The sequence below is a fragment of the Ailuropoda melanoleuca genome, chromosome 13 (genome assembly GCF_002007445.2).
Source record: "Ailuropoda melanoleuca isolate Jingjing chromosome 13, ASM200744v2, whole genome shotgun sequence".
In the NCBI taxonomy this organism is placed as follows: Eukaryota; Metazoa; Chordata; class Mammalia; order Carnivora; family Ursidae; genus Ailuropoda; species Ailuropoda melanoleuca.
In genome coordinates, this window is record NC_048230.1 from 32,663,423 (window position 1) to 32,684,733 (window position 21,311).

At 50.7% G+C, this 21,311-nt stretch overlaps 1 protein-coding gene and 1 non-coding gene across 2 annotated transcripts in view; both read right to left on the minus strand.

The window, feature by feature from the left end:
* Nucleotides 1-7,347: 7,347 nt before the first annotated feature.
* PRKCA (protein kinase C alpha) overlaps nucleotides 7,348-21,311 on the minus strand; it is a 406,370-nt gene continuing 392,406 nt past the window's right edge. The window contains exon 17 of the mRNA XM_002921719.4: nucleotides 7,348-13,943. Coding sequence (XP_002921765.3) covers nucleotides 13,779-13,943 — 165 coding nt within the window. The 3' untranslated portion in view covers nucleotides 7,348-13,778. The remainder of the gene's footprint in view (nucleotides 13,944-21,311) is intronic.
* On the minus strand, nucleotides 19,233-19,340 carry LOC117795900. The gene has a single exon (XR_004620047.1). It is a non-coding gene; the product is annotated as a U6 spliceosomal RNA (small nuclear RNA).

Here is a 21,311-nt window from a genome sequence, read left to right on the forward strand (position 1 = left end):
AATATTTTCTTTTCCCCAAATTCTTATTTTCTCATATTTCCGTGCAATTCTGTTCCCACTGTGACCTGCCATGAGCTAATTCATTTCCCCAACTTTTGAGGCCCGCNTCCATTCATTTCCCCAACTTTTGAGGCCCGCTCTATTGTTTTGTGGTTAATTTAAACAAATCCCACATGAGCTGATAAAACACAAGTGCAAATAATAGAGTCATTTTAATAAACTCAAAATAGAATGTTTAAGAAAGATAATAAAAATGGGTTTTTAAAAAATGGCTCTCAAGCTACTCGTGGGCAAGGTGACTCCAGAAGACTAGAAAAAATTGCAAAAATCTAGGACNCTAAATTCATTTCCCCAACTTTTGAGGCCCGCTCTATTGTTTTGTGGTTAATTTAAACAAATCCCACATGAGCTGATAAAACACAAGTGCAAATAATAGAGTCATTTTAATAAACTCAAAATAGAATGTTTAAGAAAGATAATAAAAATGGGTTTTTAAAAAATGGCTCTCAAGCTACTCGTGGGCAAGGTGACTCCAGAAGACTAGAAAAAATTGCAAAAATCTAGGACTTTGCGGTCGGGTGGCTTTGTGACTATTTTGCTTTTCTTTAAATAAACTCAAATTGGAAATTTTAAGTCAAGCATATGGGTGTAGTTTATGCAAGAAAGAAACACCACACTGAGAGAGAAATCATCTTTTCTGAATGGTTGTGCATTTATAAGCTTTAAGTTACAGTAACACGTTTATAGTGTGTGCATGTCATCTGTGATCCCTGCTCTGGATGGCCAGCTTTGAGTTCCAGTGGAGTCTGGGAAGAGGGCTTCACTGTCTTGCCATAAAAAGGCAACACAATAAGTAATAATATTTGCACGAAATGAGCAAGTTATCAAGCAGTTTCAGAATGACAGTAGTTATGGGATAGTGGGGGTTTCTTTTCCTTATCTGTATTAGCTACAAGAATCAGGTGTTATTTTTATAAATTCTCTAAAAAGTAAAGGCATTCCCACGGCATTCTGCCCAACTGAGCCTTCCCTCCCCAGGCTGCCCACTGCCAAAGAAATCAGCTATTACTTTGACACGCTCTCGCCGGCCACTAGGCGAGGCCTCCCTCACCTGGCCAGCCTTAAACTCCCCTCCCTCCCCAGACTCCCTGGGATTCGCCTGCACTCACAGAGTACCAACTGGTTTTGCCTTCCGGGGGGTCCCCACGCCAGGGCTGTCCCGTGGTGGGTGGGTGAGCCCCCCGGGGCCAGCCAGCCCTCCCTCCGGCTCACTCCTTCTTCCAGGGCCTCTCCAGGCGAGAGTTAGCCAGGTGGGGGCGGCTGCAACGGTACCTGCCAGGTTCCGAGAACTGCAGTGCTATTTTTCTCTCTCCACCCACACCCAGGCAGCTCAAAAAAAAAAAAAAAAAAAGGAAGAAAAAAGACAGGGGAAGAGGGGAAAGTAGGAGAGAGGCTTCTAGAAACAGCTATAGAAGGGCATCTAGTCTCCTAGGCACCAGAGTAAGCCGAGAGAAAGAAATTCCCCCTTGACGATGGGATGGGCTTTGAAGAAAGCCATTAAGGGGAGACGGGCCCCAGGAAGGCTCTGCACCCCCCCACCCAGGCTGCCTCTTTGGGCCCCTGGGCATGGCAAGGCCAGGAACCTGGTGCCCAGTCTCGCCACACTGCTTAGGGTTTATGTTACCAGAAGCCAGTTATTAACTTGGGCCTCAGTTTCCCCATCTGTAAAACGGGAATGATGACTTCTACTTTGCGGAGGTGCCACGAGGATTACATGACGTAATTATGTTGACATTGCTCAGAGGGTGTGGGATAGGAGTTAGTCCTTCCCTCCCACCTGTTCGCTGGTTTCTGTGTGTTTGTGACCTCCTCTTTCCTTCCTTTCCTTCGTCAGACCGCAGTCTTCCTGCCCTCCTCCTCCAGGAAGGCCCTGGCACTGCTCCCATCTCTGCTCTGGCAGTTGGCTTGGTTTGTCTGGTGTTGCTCACCCTGGGGATTGTTCTTCCACCTCTCTGGACTTCTCTTCCCTCTTCTGTAAAATGGGCACAGCAAATAGGACCTGCCCTGTGTGGTCGCCGTGGGCTTTAAATAACCGCATGTCCAGGAACAAGAAGAGTGCCCGGCGTACTTGTGATGCTCGCTCAGCGTGCGCACGTGTGTGTGCGCGTGTGTTTATAATCTGCGTTATGCTTTTGTTTTTTGCCATTTTCACCTGTTTCTGTTGAGTCCTCGAGCCCACCACCAGCTCTTTCATTTCTTTAGAGCCATGTTGTACTTTCCCCTCTTAGGCCCAGAATAGACCTCTCTGCAATGTATTTATTGAATTAGCTTTTTAAAAAAAGAATCTTGGAGAGACATTCAGTTCTGCTTTCTTGGAGCCAAAAGCACTTCTCGCACATTCCCTGCAGGCACAGCCTTGCTCCCTGTGATGTGCACTCTCAGGATGGGGACAGGCTGTGAAAATAGATGGCCTTTGCTTTGCCCGCATGCATTAGCATTTGAGCTGAATGGGAATTTCACCCCTCAGAGCACGCAATAGGTGGGAGGAAAAGCTCAGGGCTTGAAACATTCCCTCCGGGGCGTCTGGATGCAGCCTTCGCCTCCAGATGCCAGGCCGATGGACAGAGAATCCGAATGTGGGTTTCCTTGGCGTAAGCTGGTGAGAAGTTTTCCAAAGTTGATCTTTAATTCTTGTGTGTGTGTGTACATCTCGTCTCCTTAATGAGTTTGTGAACACCACGGGCCACACACGGCAACGGTTTGCTAGACTCGGAGCGGTCTTGGGGTCCATTCATTCGCTCATTCACTCCTTCAACGCTCCCTCTTCAGAGCCCCTGCTCCACACCAGCACCGCTCTCGGTGCTGGGATCCGGCAGTGAACACGGTGGGCAAGCTTATGTTCTGATGCGACAGGGCACACACACGGACCGATAAGCAGCCCGGCACTTTTCCGAGCTCACCTCCTAAGCACCCAGCCAGTGTGCCGTGAGCCAGATTGCGTGAGGCCGCGAGGCCGTGGGAAGGTTTGGGTTTTATGTTAAGGGGGATGGGAAGCCATTGGAGGGCTTGAACCAGGGAAGGTATTTGCTGGGACCAGGTCACCCTGATGGCTGTGCAGAGAGGGTCGTGGGGGATCGAGGGTGACCTCAAGGAGACGGGCAGAGAGAGCAGTGCCCAGGGAGCAAAGGGAAAGGATCGAGGACGTTTTAGAACAGGGCTTCCAACAGCAGCGCCGCGGACATTTGGGCTGATCGTATTCTCTATTGCGGGGGAGCAAGAGATGTTTAGAGGCAAGGATGGCCTTTGACCTTTACCTTCTAGATGCCACTAGCACCTCCCTCCAGTTGTGACAACCAAAAATGTCTTTGGGTATTGCACACCTGCCCCCTCCCCCTGGAGAACCATGGCTGTCCAGTAGAGCCAGCAAGACTTGTGATGGGTTGGATGTAAGTGGGCAGGTATAGACATGGGACGGTGAGCGCCGTAGTGGATGGAGGACTGTTTTTGACCTCTCACTCTGGGCTACACACCATATCACTCCCTGGAAAGGCAAATGCAAGCACAACCCAGCATGACTCCCGATTTTGAAAAGGAAACTGGTAAGGCGGGCAATCAAATATTCCCACAAAGAAGTGTGAAATGGCAGCGTGATAAATACAACAAAGAAGGGCTGTAGGTACAAAGCAAGGGTATGAGGGGTTGGGAGGAAGATGCACCAGTCTGGGAGGAAAGAGGAGGCTTCTGCAAGAATGAATAATTCAGGGTAAGGTGGCATTTACTAGGCTTGGAGAAGGATGTTTCAGGCAGAGGGCACAGCAGGTGCAAAGGCCCTGTAGTTGGAGACATCACAGCACATTTGAGGGATTGAAGGAAGGCCAGAGAGTCAGGAGAATGTGGGCCAGATGGGGGCAGATGATGCCAGGCATGGGGAGAGTTTGCACAGGGCTTCACAGCCATGTCAGGGGACTCGGTCTTTCTCAAGGGCAATGCAATGTCCTTGGAGTGTTTGAAGAAAAGATGTGGCAGCATAGGGCTTCACTCTGCCTGCAGGGAGGGGGCAGATAGGAGAGGCTGAGCGAGGCAGTAGACAGAAGGCTCCTGCTGGAGTCAGGGGGAGCCCTGGGCAGGGACTTGGACCCGAGGGTGTGGGTGTTAATGTGTGGTGCGTGGGGGGGACGTAGGTGCAGAGGCATAGATGTGCACAGGTCTTGCTGAAGCTGGGATCCTACGGCCGAGGTGCCTGTTCCAGGCCTGACCCCGCGTTCCCTGCATTGCATCCTAGCCATGGGCCACCCCCTCAGGGAGCTCCCACTTAACAAAACAATGAGAGAGCCCTCCTGCACCCACACCAGGGGGCACTGCCCACAATTGCAGGGCAGGGACAGGTAGGTGGGAGTCTCTGCCAGCCGGAGGGACCCAGGCTGGAATTCCTCCCCGTATTGGACACCAACTCTCATTCCTTCAACAGACGTTCGCCGCGCAGCTGCTTGGGGCCAGGCATGGAGCTCCAGGGCCACCGTGGTGCCATCTCGGGCTGTCCCCCAGAGCTCCTACTCCAGGGCCTTGACTTCTCGCCCAGGAAATCGGCACAAGGTGGGGGGGGGCAAGTGGCTGGGCCGCAGCCAGGGGCACAGTTGCAACCGTGGGGGCCACAAGCTGAGCCCTGGCAGCGCTCCCCTGGGCTCCCTCCCCCGGGGCTCCGCTGCTCCTCTTCCTGAATACGCGATTCCTATTTACAGGGCAGCCCCCGAGGCCTATGGGGGACCCACATGCCGATCCGAGGGCTGTGGTCTCCCACCGAGGGCTCCCACTTCCTTCGTGGGATGCTCTACCGCCTCACTCAGACTCACTCCTCACCGGGGCCTCTGGGGTAGGCGCCATTCTCATTTCCTTATACAGATGGGGAAACGGAGGCACGGGGAGGCCCAGGTCACTCGCCCTGCTCGAAGGTGGACGCCAGGCAGCGGGGCTGCAGACTTCGCTCCTAACAGCCACCTGGGCTGCCGAGGCAGGGATGTGGGGTGGGCGGACGCAAGTGGGGCCTGACACGCATTGGTGGCCAGGATCTGGGCTGGGGAAGAGGCTGTAAGTGCAGGAACCACGTCGTCGAACTGAATGAGCCTCCGAGCTGACTTGCTGGCGGGCTGCCAGCCCAGCCAGAGGCTCGCCTGTGTCACAAGTATCGGGTGCGGGGAGCGGGGAGAGGCAGGGGGAGCAGCAGTCCTCATGGGCGGGTTATCCAGTCCTGCTGGGGTCTGCCTGGTGCCCACTCAGTCTGTCCCCTCGGCCCCTTGGCCTCCGTGGGGCTGGGAGGGCCAGCCTCCTCAATCTTGCTGGGCCTCCGAGGTCCCCCCGGCACTGGTCAATCACGGAGGGGTGCTCGGGCCCTGCGGGTCACGGGCTGCTGCCGAGGGCGCTGGTCTGTGCAGGACGACCTGGCCGGCACGGTTCTGCGCTGCGGTCGAGAGAATGCGAGAAAACGGCGGGAGGCTGCGGGCCTGCCGCCCCGCCCACGGCCACTCTGCTGGGCCGAGTGAGGGAGGGCAGAAGCAGAGGAGACGTTTAAAAGCGACCAGGCCAGAGTGAAGTTCCAGGCCAGCCCAGGCACCAGCCACTGCACACTCCCTTCTCTTAGGATCCCTCCTGCTTCCCCAGTAATTGTCCCACTGCTGCTCGCACTGGCAGCTGAAAGCCCCTTAACTTCTGGGGGCTCAGGTGAGAGCACGGCGGGCTGGGGGCAGGACCTTAACCCAGGGGACACGCGCGCTTGGGACCCCACTCAGTGGGCTGGGAGCAAGGCCTTGAGGAAAGAGAACGCAGGACAGGCAAGTGTGGTTGCAGAATGCGCTGGGAGGGGACAGGGCTGGGGGCTGCAGGTGCGGAGGGAGGGAGTGGGCTGTGGGACTAAGCCTTGAGCATGTAGGGTGAACAGCCCCCCAGAGGAGGCGAGGAAGCAAAGGCGAACTTTGCTAAGGCTGACCCTCAGCATTTGGAAGTAGGGTTATTGTTGTTACTGGCTTTTACTCTTTTTTTTTTTTAAAGACCTATTTATTTTTCAACTTTAAAAAAAAAATTTAAAGTCAGTTAACATACAGTGTATTATTAGTTTCGGAGGTAGAATTCAGTGGTTCATCAGTTGCATATGATACCCAGTGCTCATTGTATCAAGTACCCTCCTTAATGCCCATCCCCCATTACCCCATCCCCCCACCTACCTCCCCTCCAGCAACCCTCAGTTTGTTCCCTAGAGTTAAGAGTCTCTTATGGTTTGTCTCCCTTTCTGATTTCATCTTATTTTTCCTTCCCTTCCCCTATGTTCATATGAGTGAATTATATATCTCTCTCTGACTGATTTATTTTGCTCAGCATAACACCCTCTGGTTTCATCCATGTTGTTGCAAATGGCCAGGTTTCATTCTTTTTTGATGGCTGAGTAATATTCCATTGTGTGAGCACACGGGTGTGTGTATGTATACATACATACACACTTTATCCATTCATCTGTTGATGGACATCTGGGTTCTTTCCATATTTTGGCTATTGTGGATATTTATTTTAAAGGGAGAGGGAGGGAGGGGGAGAGAGAGAGGAAGTGTGCATGCGAGTGCATGAGCAGGGGGAGGGGCAGAGGGAGAGGGAGAGAATCTCAAGCAGACTCCCTGCTGGGTGCAGAGCCCGATGCGGGGCTCAGTCTCACGACCTGGAGAGCATGACCTGAGCTGAAACCAGGAGTCCGACGCTAAACCAACTGAGCCACCCAGGCGCCCCAGCTTTTAGTCTTTCTTGAGGCTAATACCCTCTAGAGTGTCATGTTAAGACTCTGGATGTTTTGGAATGTCCCTACCCGTTTCACATTTAAAAATTACCCTCAATTTTTTGCCTATGAATAAAATAAATCCAGGAGGAAGGCTGTTGATGCCAAGAGCAGTGGCAGTCCTAAAGCCGGGTGCACAGCGTGGCCAACAGGATGGAAACGTCCTCATCAGTTACTGTGTGTCCCCTGCCATTTGGGGGTGAAGAACAGAAGCTCTCTGCAGGCAGGCCCCCCCTCCCTGCCCGGGCTTTCTGCTCTCTTCTCCAGCACATTCCTGGCCCTTGCCCACCCCCCGGCCCCCAGCAGGCGCTCCGCCAAGGGCTGATACGTGAGCGGGGGAGTGACCTGCTGCTCCTTTATCCCAGTAACTGTTTGGGGTTCAAATCAAAGCACAAAGCATTTTAAGAAAAGCCAGCGTGAAGTTGAACAGAGAGGCACGCATGGACAGAGAAAGGTCCGGGGTGGAATGCTGGCTGCACGTCTGCTACACGGTAATTGCGATGCGACAAAGGGACTGAGCAAATGAGACCAAGGACGCTGAGGAATGATCATTATATTTATTCGTACACACCTGCTTCCAAACTACAGCTAATGTATCTAACAAAGCATGTCATGCAAACAGAGAGCAGAGGTTACACAAACTGAGGAAAGCCGCGCAGTCATTTGCACACCCACCCCGCCTGCTTTACACCAAACGTTATTGGGCAGTTGAATGGCCTCTACCTGGTGTCCGAAGGTGATGATACAGAAGGACAAGCCTCGACCTCCATCTCTTCACCTTCCTCCTCTGTACAGATTTGGGGTCTTAGACGATGTTTTCCAATGAATGATTTAAACATGACATGTCCTTCACACACACACACACACACACACACACTCTCTCTCTCTCTCTCTCTCACACACACACACACACACTCTTTCTCTCTCTCAGCAAAAGCAATGATTTCAAATGTCTCTGACCATCTATAAAAGATATTCTGAAAGACCCTGACAGAAGGGATAGGAGGTGAATTTTTAGACCATTTAGACTCAAAAGAATAACTGCTTTCAGAGATGATTCTGAACAGTCCACTAATCCCCTTAATCCCTTTCTCCCAGGAAGACCAGCCACAAAAATCTATGGACAATCACAGGGATAAATACGCCTAAAGTTAAGCAGAGGAAACAAAGACACAGTTATTGAATCAGAAAATGCAAAGCCACCTTTTGTCTTATTTTAGAAAAAAAAAAGGTTCTTATAAAGGAGACTTGATAGTTTCTGAAAAGTAGGGTACTGTCTACTCACGTAAGAGAGAATTTGGAGACAGATGCCCTTGGGAGTGTTTGCTGCCATCTCTTCTTTCTCGGGGATATTGAAGTATATCTGAATTGCCCAGTGGACAAAATACTTACAGGGCACCTCTGAATTTTCACGGAGTGTGAGCCTTGGGGGACCCGTGGGGACTGGAGACCAAGCTGAGGAAGTGCTCTGCCCCCCCCCAAACCAAAAGGTGGTCACAGAGCCTCACAGAGCAAGGAAAGGGATCCCAGGGACCCCAGGGGGATGCTATCCTAGGGCTGCATCTGGAAGGGGACAATAAAGCTATCTTTCCTATGGTCCAAAAGTTTCCAGACCTTAGACGGTTGTCCCCAGTGTGCATCAAAAACATGAAGGGCATCAGTCTGCCAACACATTCCACCCGAATTCCCAGCCATTCTGATGTGGACTCCATATACCAGTGGCATAGGAAAATCCTGCAGTGGGAGTGCAGGTCAGGGGCGCTCTAGGTGACCCCCGCTGAGTCCTCCTACAGGCTCCATGGGATTGGAATCTTATCAAATTGTCAGTAGTTTTATTTTAAAAACTTATTTTAAAAGAAGAATTGAGTTATTAAAGTTCTTTATAAAAAAAGTACAAATAGCCCAGTATTCTGTTATTCTATTGGAATTAACTAATTTCTTCCTTAAGGTTTAAAAAAAAGTCTTTGGAACTTGTGGGCCTTAGTGTAGGGTCATTGTGAGGCTGTTTGATGACTGAGTTTGACCTACACAATTATCAATGGACACCTGACCACACAGATCAGAGGCACAGGGGTCCTAGTCATACATGATTTTAACCCTCCCAAAGAGTCCCGGACATTAGAAAATGAACCAGATTGTGGTTGACACCCTTTCTAGATGCCTTCACTCACTACAACTCAGGTGACCTTTCCCAAGTTTCTGTATCTTCCGCAGCAGAAATACCTAACATTCCCTAGATTTTGTCTCACTGGCCCAAATGGGAAATGACAGACATGTTTACAGTCCGGTATATTTCATAAGATGTGACCCAAGCAACTCAAGGAAGATGTTTTAAAAAACCGTTCCCCACTTGTCCCATTAGCGTGCGGTCACTAAGAACCACAGCGCCCTTTTCCCTCCCTGGAACGGTCATGGCCTCGCTGCTGCTGTAACTCTGAACGACCATCATCCTTTGGGTCCCCGGGTCAGCATCTCCTTCCTGATGATGACAGGTGTGCTCAGTGGGGGGTCAGGCACGCCTGCCCTCCTGGGCTTGAAGAGGCAGGAAACGGTGTGATATGCGCACACAAGCAGCAGACGACTTCGTAAGACCAAAGTGAGGAAGTGACTGTCAGCTGCTGTTGCCTTTCCGAGGCATTTAAAAATATCAAGACTCTCACCTTTCCTCCCTCCTCAGCCCTGAGAAAATGAATCCCAGCAAAACACCCAGATTTCTCCTGCTAAGCGCCATCCGGTAGGAACGGTGGTGTTGGTTCGTTTTGCCACTTCCGCATCCATCCGCTGCCACCCTCCTTCCCGGCAGGAAGCCACAGAGGACGACGGTGGGCACCTCCTGGCTCCCAGGGCGTGCGGGATGGTTTGGCTCTGCCCGGAGAACTGTGGGCCACCTCCGGGCAGGCAGGGGCAGGGGGCTTCCAGCGGCTGCTGGGGACCCTTTCTGAGGAGGACTAGCCTGTGTCCCTGGCAACACACTTGCTCTCCAGGACCCGCACGAGGTGGAGAGCAAACGCACCAGCAAGCAGCAGGCAAAGCCACTGGAAACGGCGGCAAGCTTCTGTCCTGATATGCCCTCTCCTTCCATGCTCTCCTGTCTTTTTCCTCCTCTAAGCGTCCTTCTGGATACACTCCACCCCTGCATTTCTCTTAAACACCTTACAGACCTCTGCCTCCATGACCTCGCCCCTCTCTGAACATCGGCGGGCGGCTCCCTTGGGTCTGCACACTCGTTCCAGCAAGGACGCGGCTCAGAGAGGCGCTCCACAACCGGCGGGTTGTGCCAACTGCAGTCTTTCATCACCTTCCAGCCAGCCAACTCCCGTCAGGTTTCCAAAGTGCCCTGAATGCTCTGATTTTCTGCCAAAATGCCTAATACGGCAGCCTGACACATCTCCTAAGACAAGCCAGACTGAGGTTCTGCATTCGCTGGCCCCAGCTCCTGGGGATCAAAGAGAAGGCGTTTTGAATTAGTTCTTCCCATTAACCTCTGAGGGCTACACCCGGCCTCACACTCCAGATACTTCCATCGACACCAAGCATCTAGCGTCTTTAGACAAGATGCGGAGAGGGGTTGCCAGCCCACCGGCCTGCGGCCTCAGAGCCAAGTTCTGGGGCTGAGCAGCCCCCACTGTCCAGGGGAAAAGCACGCGAGGCCACGTGAATGACCCTTCAGAGTCACGGACCGAGGGGTCCCGTGGGGAACCAGACTGAGCGAGATTCTGCCAGGGCCGCAGCTCCAAGGCCCCCGTGATACGGGCAGCGCTGGGGGGCTGAACTTCAAGAGTTCAAGTGTTCTCATCCCAGCTGCCAGCTGCCGTCAAAAGAGGGCCCCTCCCCTGCGGTTTTCACACAATGCACACGATGCGGGGCGACACTACCGAACTGTAGAGATCGCTTCTTTTATAAGCTGGTCTAACAGTTGGTAATGGTCACTCCCACGGTTTATTCTTTCAGAAATAACTGTCTTGGGCTGCTCAGACCTTTAAAACATCAGCCTTTATCTAGATTCGGTACAAAGCCATGTCCCAAGCAGGGCACATCACGGTGACACTTCCGCAGGCCCTGAGGTTTACTGTCCTCCCCTCCCCCAAGTTTGTCCTCAAGCCTGCTGTCCCGCAGGCGGAGTGCTGGGCCCTGCAGCCAGATTTTCTTTTAAGACTCTGCCACACATTCTGAAAGAATACAAGCCAGCTGAGATGCTGAATATGTTTCCTGGAGAATTATGAATAATTTGGAAATGTGTTGGCTGTGCGAGGGAAAGCCTGAGACTGTGGCTGGCTCAGAAACGAGCAGGTGGCGTGGGGCTTGGGAATGAACGGTCCGGAAGCCCCCATGTGCTCCTTTTTGAAACTTTCCTCCCTGCCTGGGGCTTGGCTGGGGGTCCGATCTGCTGCTGCTCCATTCTGGGGCAGGGTGACTGGCTCTTTTGTTTCTTAGGCTCGTTCCATAAACTGGTCCTTTTTCTGCCCAAACGAATGAGGTGTACCTGGCGAGGAAGGGTCCCCTAAATGTGCACGGACCAGGAGGACTGCAGCTCTGGGCGTGCTGGGGCCCTTTTTGGGTTCCGACGCCTACAGCCCATAAAACACGGCAGAGGAAGTTGCTCTTTTCTGGGCTGACCACTGCCTACCCCATCTCTTCCTCCAGTCAAGGGTTCCCAGGACAGACCAGGCCTCTCAATCTCAAAGACCCTTCCATGGTCATTGTGTTACAGGAATTTCAGGCAAAGAGAGGGTAAAAATGAGGCAGCGTGTAGATGGGAGACACATTTGGGGAACAAGGCGAAACAGAGCGGCCCCGTAAGACCTGACAACTGTTTCCGTGTTGGATGTTCTGTCGTAGGAGGCTGGCTTCTCTGAGGACCTTGCGTCAGTGCGGTGTCACCACAGAGGCCCTCCTCGCAAGGCTGGAAAGGCTGGTTCTAGCAACGGGGGGAAGAAAATCTGCGGCTGCCAAAGAGTCTGCGGGTAGCGCCAGGGGACAGCTGTGCCCAGGGGGGCTGCTGGACTGGACGGTGGTCCCATGAAGTCTGTAGGTGCCGGAGCAACGGGCAAGTCGTTCCGGGGGCAGCAAGGTGGATGGTGTGCTTCCGGGGCGTCCGCACGCACATAGCAGGAAGGGCGTCTTCCTGTCCCTCCCACCCAGAGTCACCAACAGTAACAAGGCTGAAAAGGAAAAACCAAACAAAGTCCAGCCCGGGGGCGGTGACAAGATTACACCTACACAAACAGACGAGGGTAGATTGGAGTCAAACACTTCCTGAGGTCCCCAAGAGGAAGAGTGGCATAGGAGTGGAAAATGGCGCTGAGCAGTGAGGAGAGTGTGTAGTCTCGGAAATAATCTCCGAAAACAAAAACTTTTGTTTGCAGGTAGAATCAAATGTTTATATATATATTTATATATATATAAGCCTAATTGATCATGTAAAATAGCCATTCATTTAAAATTAGATCTACGATAAAAAATTAATATATCCAATACAGTGCCAATGTGCAGGGTACGTGGGGGGGGTGGGGATGGGGGAAGAGGAAGCACGCAGAGAGGAATTAAGCGAAAACTTAATCATAAAAGCAGATTAGAAACAAGAGCCTTCACAAATATAGCACAATTGTGTCTTATAAAATTATTATAATACTCTCTTTATACTTGATACGATTATATCAATAATATAGATTCACTTGTTATTAAGGTTCATTATAAACATGCAAAATTCATTGCATGATGCATTTGCAAAACATATTAAAATCCTTCTAGCAATAAAACATCTTCGAGCTGATGTGCATCCAGGTTTTCCTGATTCTACAGCCTCAGGTGTGTCATTCAACATGAACCGGAAATGGGGACCCAACTATTGGTTTTCATCCCTTAGCGGATGTCAAGGGCTGGAGATGGGACGGAAATCGATCAGTGGAGACTTATGCAACAGTCGACACTCTGTTAAGTTACTGCACACCGTACTCTCATAAACGACACCGCAGCCTAGTAAATAAATAAGTACAAAAGGGGGTGGGGCGTACGCTTCAGCTTCTGAGAAAGTAGGTAGCAAAATATTGCTTGGAGGGTGGGGGTTGGCTAACAACACTCGTGAGTAGTGGCATGATTGCTGATGGCACCCTGGATCACAGAATAATCTCCCAGAGATTAAAATGAACATACATACGCACTGGTTTATCCTCGATCTGAAATGATTTCACATGCTCGTTTAGCAAAGTCCTTAGAAGATTTGGCCTCTTAAAAAGAAATGCAAGTATCAAGACAATGATCAACCAAATAGGGGAGCTGACAGATTTACCCAACGTTCATCTGAGGTTCCCTCGCTTTCTTTTTGAAGACCAGTAATCACTGGACCGTGACTGGGTTAAGACTGTCAACATCTGGTAACGGTGAACTTGCAAAGGACTCACCGGTGGGGACTTGATTCATCTCGGCCTCCTGAATTCTAGGGACTGTTTCCCCTGAGGCAGAGAACAGAAGCAGCAGGTATTTCAAAGCCTCCCCCACCCCCAATCCCACCCGGCTCACATTCTGGGCTCCCCGTTCTTCGTTCCAAAGACGTCTCAGGTGATGAGTCACTGGCCCCGGGACAGGTTCATTTTAACATCTCTGGTTGGGGGATCCCAATGGTGGAAATCGACAGAGGGGCAAGGAAAATATATCAAATCGTACCAAAAACGGGGGAGAGTTTGCTTTCTAGGAAGGGTTAACCTACAGCCAGATAATGACTTCTACATAATTAAACTGGACACTGTACATTATACCATCTTCCACTAAGATAATGTTTCTTGGTTGTAAGAGAGACCCTGAACATTTACTCACATTTGGACTAATAACCCTAAAATTTTCAGGGCCCCCCCATCCGGAACAAGGAAAAAGGCCATGGCCTTAAAATTTTAGGGTTAAGGATCATTTCCCACTGTTGAGGGAGGGAGCTGGGGGCTGGGGAGGCATTGGTTCTCGGTGCTGAGTTTCATACTGCGCTCTGTAAGATGGGGTGCACAAACTGGGGGTTGACATACGAGAACCCCTCGAAATCAGACTGGTCTATGTTAGCAATGACCAGCTGATCAGGTGGTGTCAAGACAGGCTGCCCTCGCGTGAAGAACTTGTCAAAGTTTTCTGCGCCTTTGCCACACTGCGGAGAAGAGAGAAAAAGAGGGAAAGGTCAGTAATTATTGCAAAGCACAGGGGGCAGCTCTCTGAGAGGCCTCTGCAGGGAAGAGCGTGGCCCGGGGGAATTGGGACTGGGAGAGGCAGGAAGAATTCTGGAGAATCTGCACACCTCCTGGATTCCAAAGCCAGTCACAGCAAACAGTAACACAAAGTCACTCGGTTGTAAACCTTCAATTACTCTTGGAACTGAGCCCCTCCGTAGAAAGGCACTGCGGATAGTAAGGCAGCAGCAAGGACATGGCCTGTTTTATTTCACTTCCACTTCATAGAGCAAGCGGGCTATGAGCATGATGCCACACGCACAGGGCCACCAGTCACGGTCCATGTTGAAAGGCCAGGATGTTGGGTGGGAATGCAGACAGCGACCTCTGAACCGAGAGGTTGAGATTTCTGTCCCATATGTGGTTCTTTGCAACCATAATTGTAATAAAGTAAAAGGCGCGTTGTTCTTGCAACTGGAAAGTTCTAAAAACCTCAGTCACTGCTCTTCCTTTGGGTACCAATATGGAGGTAGGGGTGGTGGCAAGGTTGGGACATTCACCCTGGGGCCCAGCTGGGCTTCAGCATATCTAGAGCTATCTGGTCAACTGGCAGGTTGATATGGAGTTCCCTCACAGGTGGTCTCAGGCTGGAGGGGTTTTGCTCTGGTGCCCTGAGCAGGGAGCGCCAAGTCTCCTGTCTGTCTTGGATATTCCTCTCCCCTAGGGTCTACCGGGGCACCCAACACAGGGCTGCAGGCATAGCTGCCCTGTTAGAGGCTCTGAGAAACAGGGCAGCATGCACAGCACTGGTTGGGAGCCCAACCCCAAATCAGGGGAAGGGGTGTCTTCACTTTCTCAGCTGCTCAGGAGGGCTGGGGCATGTTGAAGTCCCCAGGACCCCAGATAACTCTGAGACAGGGGATGTTGGGGTTGCGCTGGTGATACAAAATCATGATATCCTACATGTTGCAAATGATCACCCTTCCACCTGCTGGTACCGGAGGGCGACATGAACCAATTCCGAGTTAGCACAATTTTTTATAACCCGGCATCCCTGGATCTTTAACAGAGGATAGCTTTAGGGAAACTGTGAAGAGGGGCCGGGGGGGGGGTCCACCCCACTCCCTGGAGTGTAGAGGGGGCAGAAGAGCCACGCCCCTTCCCGGGGCTGCTATGAAGGTTAAGGGTGCAGTGTTTTGCACAGACCCCAGCATGCGGTGAGAGCACAAGGGTTGCTGTTATTTTTGTAAGGCCAGTTTAGTCTCGCAGACTGTATTCCCACTTCCTCTTTTACATCTTTCCCATCTTCTAGAAGGTTTCCTTGAGAATCTAGCTTCATTAGGGTTTTTCCACCCTGCTCCTAAGGCACGTCATGAGTTCAGAAGTAAGGTCTTTCATAACTGACAGCTTCCCCTTCTGGGGGTGTTTTCATTTTGATGAGTGACCACCCAGTTCTAAAAGGGGAAGAGTCCACACCAGGGACTGCTGTGTGGGTATGTGGCATGGGTGTGGAGGGAGGCAGGGGATTGTACGGGGCCCTGGCAGCCTCTCTATGGAGGCCATACTGTTGGGCCTGCTCGTTACGCAGGCCCTGCCTCCCGCATGTGAGATGGTGTAGCTGTATTTGAGGAGGGCGTCCTTTGGGAACTCGATAATCAACGCCCAGGGCCTGGAAGATTTCAAGTGCACTTCGAATGCACTGTAGGTGCTCCCAGAGGCTGGGACGTGTGCTCCCTTAAAAAGAGATCATTTGCATTTCCCTTGCTATTCACTAACCGTGCAAAGATGAGCAGGAAGGAACTTTTGGGAAAAGTAAAAGGCGAAGTCTCTAAAAGGAAAAGGAAGGCGAGCCAAGGTAAAATGTGTCTCCCACCATCGAACCCTAGATTTGTCGATCTGTTCTGTGAAAAGACGGCACGGGTCTGATCTTTCCTTTGGGTACCATCTTTAGGGCATTCACGGATCATCTTCTAATGGTAAGTGCCAAAAGCCATGGCTTAACTGCCAAATAAATCAACAAAAAACTAGAAGAGTCCCTGAGATCTAAAAAGGGGACCACATATACATCAGCACCGAGAAACCTGGGGATGGGGACAGATGCTCAAGGACGTGAAATGCTAACAGTGCTGTCCCACGGAGGGTTACTCCTAAGGGCTGCCATGTCTGTGGTGTGGTAACACATGGCACAGAAGCCCTCGCTGCTTCGGGCCTTGTGCTGTGTGGGCTGCCGGCCCAGAGCCCAGGGGCTTGCGGAGACCAGGCCAGTCCAAGCCCTGCTCAGTATCACAGTGCATAAGAGGAGGGCGGCTGGTAGCAGAACTGCTCACCACCAGAAACCTCTTCCTTTTCCATTCCACTCTAACTTGCTCTGGAATGTTCCCTGATCCTGAGAGAGAAATCACCTTCTAGCAAAGGAAAGATTTTCTTAAACCTAGGCACTGAGGTGAAGGGACAGGCTGAAGGCAAAGAAAAAACATTCGGCTTCTGTGAGTGGATCTCAGCAAGCTCTGGGCGGGAAAGCCCAGGACACCTGGAGGCTGCATCTGAGGGTCGGATGAGATCCAAGACTCAGAAGGACTTCTTGTTCCAAGGGAGCTCCCACCAGACAGATGCTGCTTCCCCCCTCAAAGAGCGGGGGGGGGGACTTTTATCACAGGTTTGGTGCTATGAGAAATAGTACTTATTTTTCCACCATGGAGGATCTCTTAATGCTTTAAAAAATGAGCTCTCCAAAACTCAGTGAAATTAGCCCAGATATAGACAATCTCCTTTAAGTCAAACCAGAGAAGATCTTGACCTACTCATTTTTCAAGATGTTTATGTAGAAAACTGTGACTACCCTCATATCATCACCACCACCAATGACCAGAAAGGATAATGAAGATCAGTGCTCTTTGGATCTTTGGGGAAAAGATAAAGTCTTCAACAAGATGTTATATTTTACACTTAGAAAATATTCTTCCTGCTGTCTGTGGGCCAACCTTACTCATAACCATTGTCTTGTGGGCAGTGGGGCTCGGACGCCCTCTTAGTTGTGCGAGGGAGCAAGAAGAGGCTGAAGGGTTCGGGGGCACTGGGTGGTACATGTGAATGACTGAGTGAGCAATCGTGGGGGCAAAGAATGAGGCTGGCCAGACTACAGACATCCTCTCAACCTTCCTCAGGGATGATACAAGGTTATTACCATGGCCACTGGAAGGGCAGCCTCCACTGCAACATGTGACAAGAGGCAGGTCTGTGTTGGCCATGACCTCAGAGCTCGAGGCCACCTGACAATGCACAGCAGCTGCAGGCAACATTTGCTGCTTGAGAGCAAAACCCCTTGTCAGGGTGTGCACTGTCTTCACCTCCAAAGGCCACCCACACCTGTAACCAACGGAGACTTCTGCCATCGGGGATGTGAAGCACAATACAACTGGTGTGGGACAAAGATGGAGGAGAGGAGGGCAGCAGTGGGGGAGCCCACACCCAGCTGGGCCAGTGTGTGAGCCCAGACAGTTCCTCTCGTACTCCCTGAGAGCGGAGACCGTGTTTGACATCCTAGGAAAAACAGGAGGTCCAGTGAGGAGAAGGACCCACCAGAAGTCAAAAGCCCAGGGTATGGCTTTGGGAAACTCACCACACCTCTTTGTAAAGCTAAAATGGGGATGTGGACATCCACCTTCCATGGCTATTGTGGGGATCAAAGGACCAAGAGTGTGTGCAGTCCCTTCTAATCAGGCATGATACGACCGAAGACACAGCATGCACCCAGCATGTAAAAGCCGTGTGATTAATACATGAGGGATGAATGAACACTATTAATGACCTCCCTGCCTTCCTTAGCTCTGGATTTGGGACATATGTCCTTTGTTGTTTTGACATTCCTATCTATTTGGTAAACTCATCAATTAATAAAGTGAACCCAAGGGAAATCAGGCATGGTAACGATGAGACAAAGCATAGGAAGAGGCAGACTCCAGGTGGACTTTGGGATCACAGCGCTGCCCATCCAGGGCCCTGGGTGGCACACGGTCCACTCACCACCCTGTGCACCCTGTCTAAGGACCGTGGGGAGAGACAGCCTGCCCCGCGCAAGTCGGCTTCTCACGATTCTTACCTGGGAGAGGCAACCGAGAATGCACAATACATGTGTTGGTCTCAATCCTGGCCTTTACCTTGGTGTCTCAGTCATGTAGAATATAACCCCACGGTCACTGGTATGGGAATTAGGGTGAGTATGAGTAGCTTGAAAACACTGCCATTACAAAGCAAACCAAACCAAACCCAGAGGAGCAGGCAGAGTGCGGAACCAAGCGAGAGTAAAGGCGTGTTGCAAGAGGAAGGAGAAAGGAAACTTATAGAGGTGGGGAATGTCTCTGGCTTTGCCAGATGTAGCAGGACCTGTTTCATCTTAGGAGACCCTCATATTTCAAGTCCCACTGTGCGGTGGTCCTCGTGCAGCGTTAGTAGGAACCCTGCTGACGTCTGTGCATGGCTTTCTGACACACAGTTGTGCACAGACTTCATTTCGTTAAATAACCAGCAGCAGAAATGAATGGGAATATTCTGCTTTGAGCCTCCTGGGAGGTCATGTCCACACCATGGAACCATCCAGTGAGGGGCCAGAAGCCCTGGGCAGCAGCCCTTTATAACATCAGCATGCTCAGGGAACGGTCTTCCGTGCATGACCCAACACAAGCAGGAGCACACGCTTAGGGTTAAAAAGTGGGGTTAGTTTGCTCATTTAGTCACTCAAGGATCTGGAAATGTGCTCACCGAAGGCCTGGATGCCCACTGCAGCCAGTGCATTTTGGTACAGAAAGTCTGGAGAATAAGAATGGACAGAGGAGAGTATTTGGAAAAGAGTCAGTGCCTGTCCTGGAAACTCGAGAATCAGAATGGCCTGTGTAAAGGGTGCCACAGGCCCACATGCGCTCACGTGAAAACATCTCCCGGATATATCGCCAGGTGAAAGGTGTAAGGTGAACAATGGAACGCGTGGTACCACCTCGCTGTGTGTATGATCACACATGCTCACAGCTTTCCAGAAGCTTACAGAAGAGAGTGAACAGCAGCACCAGTAGTTGGGGTGGGGGAGACAGCGTCTTGTCATTTTGTATCCATCTTTACATGCTTACCTATTTCACCACACAGAGCTAGTATTTTAACAATGATTTTTTAAAGAGGGATTAGGACCGCCTTCACCTCCTGCCAACACGACCTGTGGTGAGAGACTGGAGACAGGTTTTCGTTTCTTAGACCAAATTAAACAGTGCTCCTTTATCTGTTGCCTCAGAGCAAATGTCAGGAATCTGTGTGTCATCCTCATGCCGGGGCCACGCTAAATCTTCTCTAGATCATTCCGATTTTAGTATACGTGCTGCCGAAGCGAGCACGAGAGCACATCTCCGAAAGGGCCAATGCTGATCCAGAGCGAGCTGGTTCTGTTGATGGGTTTGTTGATAGACTCAGCTCTGAGCCACACATTAAACGAGTGGATTCTTGTGGGTGTCAGAGCCACATGTCTATGAGAGAACGGTCCTGGCCTATCCTGGGCCAAATTCTAAGGAATAAAAACATGTACTCCATTGGATCTGTCTTGATACCGATGGCCAGCTTTGGAGGACTCAAGACTCCTTTTCCAAAACAAGTTGTTGTGACGACCATCGGTGTAGGAGACCTTTACTTCAGACAACAGGAGCCTGTCAGTTCACACGCCTTGAGGCACACGGGCTGTGCGCGTACCATCCCTCACCACTGACGCTCCCTGAGGCTTGCGACTGAGGTTCTTATTTATCTTGATTATAATCTTAAATATCTCATGTCTTTCCATTTCTCCTTCAAGCAGAAGAGCATCTGGGGAGCCGGGGTGGCTCCGTCAGTGAAGCATCCGCCTTCGGCTCAGCTCATGATCCCGGGGTCCTGGGGTTGAGTTCCGTGTCAGGCTCCTTCATCAGTGGAGAGCCTGCTTCTCCCTCTCCCTCTGCCTCTCACTCCTGCTTGTGTTCTCTCTCTCTCACTCTCAAATAATTTTATTTTATTTTTTTTAAAGAAGAGCATTGGGGCACCTGGGTGGCTCAGTTGGTTGAGTGTCTGCCTTCAGCTCAGGGATCCTGGGATCGAGCCCTGAGTTGGGCTCCTGCTTAGCGGGGAAGTCTGCCTATCCCTCTCCATCTGCCTTTCCACCTGCTCATGCTCTCTCTCACGCTCTCTCTTGCAAATAAATAAAATCTTTAAAAAAATATTAAAAAAAAAGAGCATTTGGGAGAGTAGTTATCAAAGAATAGGCAGGCTCTTTGCCTCTCATCAACCAAGTAGAAGCTGGCTTAGGCTAGTTTAAAGGCTTAAATCACAGCCGAGGACACCGTGAGGTGGCAGACTCCAGTCTCCAAAGGCTGGTTAGTGTTCATATGTTGGTGGAACTCCCTGAGGCTTCAGAATCCCTCACTTTTATGTGGCATCACAGTTCCTGGCACTACTGAACGGCCGAGAGAATGAACCTACCCGCTACCCAAGAGGACGATTACATGCAGTCCAAGGCTGCCTACAGCACTAAGCACTCAGACCGGTGCTCCAGCACCCTCCGTCTACCTGGATGGCCGCTGCTCTGTGGAATCACCTTTGCACAGGGATTCTTAAAAAGAGCAGTACCACGAGATGTCCTTGGTTGGAGCCAGGACACATGCAACAGGTGGGTGTAAAGAGGCATCCTGTTTGCAACTTACTCTCGAATGGTTCAAAAAAAACAAAAACAAAAACAACAAAAACCCCGCCTATGTGTGTGTCTGCACACAGGAGCACTCGGAGATGCAGAGGCAGAATGATAAAGCAAATGGGCTAAAATGCAAACATTTAGGGAGTCTGGGTGAAGCGAATGTAGCAATTCTTCAGGCCATTTTTGCAACTCTTCTGCAACACAGAAAATTAGATGTCATCTCAAAACTAAATTTTTTCAAAAATTAAAAAGGCATGCTGCACTGACTTTGATAATTAAAGCAGCATCAAACTTTCTAGACAAGCTAACGACACTGTGAACACCTTGCTTTACTGCACTCCCCAGACCTTGTGTTTCTGATAAATTGGAAGTCCGTGGCAATCTGGCATCAAGCAAGTCTACCGGCACCATTTTTTTCAACTGCGTTTGCTCACTTCCTGTCTCCAAACCACATTTTGGTAATTCTCACAATACTTCAAACCTCTTCATTATTATTATACTTGTTAGGGTGATCAGTGATAGAACTCGCTAAAAGCTCAGGTGATGGTTAGCATTTTTCAGCAACAAAGTTTTTTTTTTTTTTAAAGATTTTATTTATTTATATGACGGAGATAGAGACAGCCAACGAGAGAGGGAACACAAGCAGGGGGAG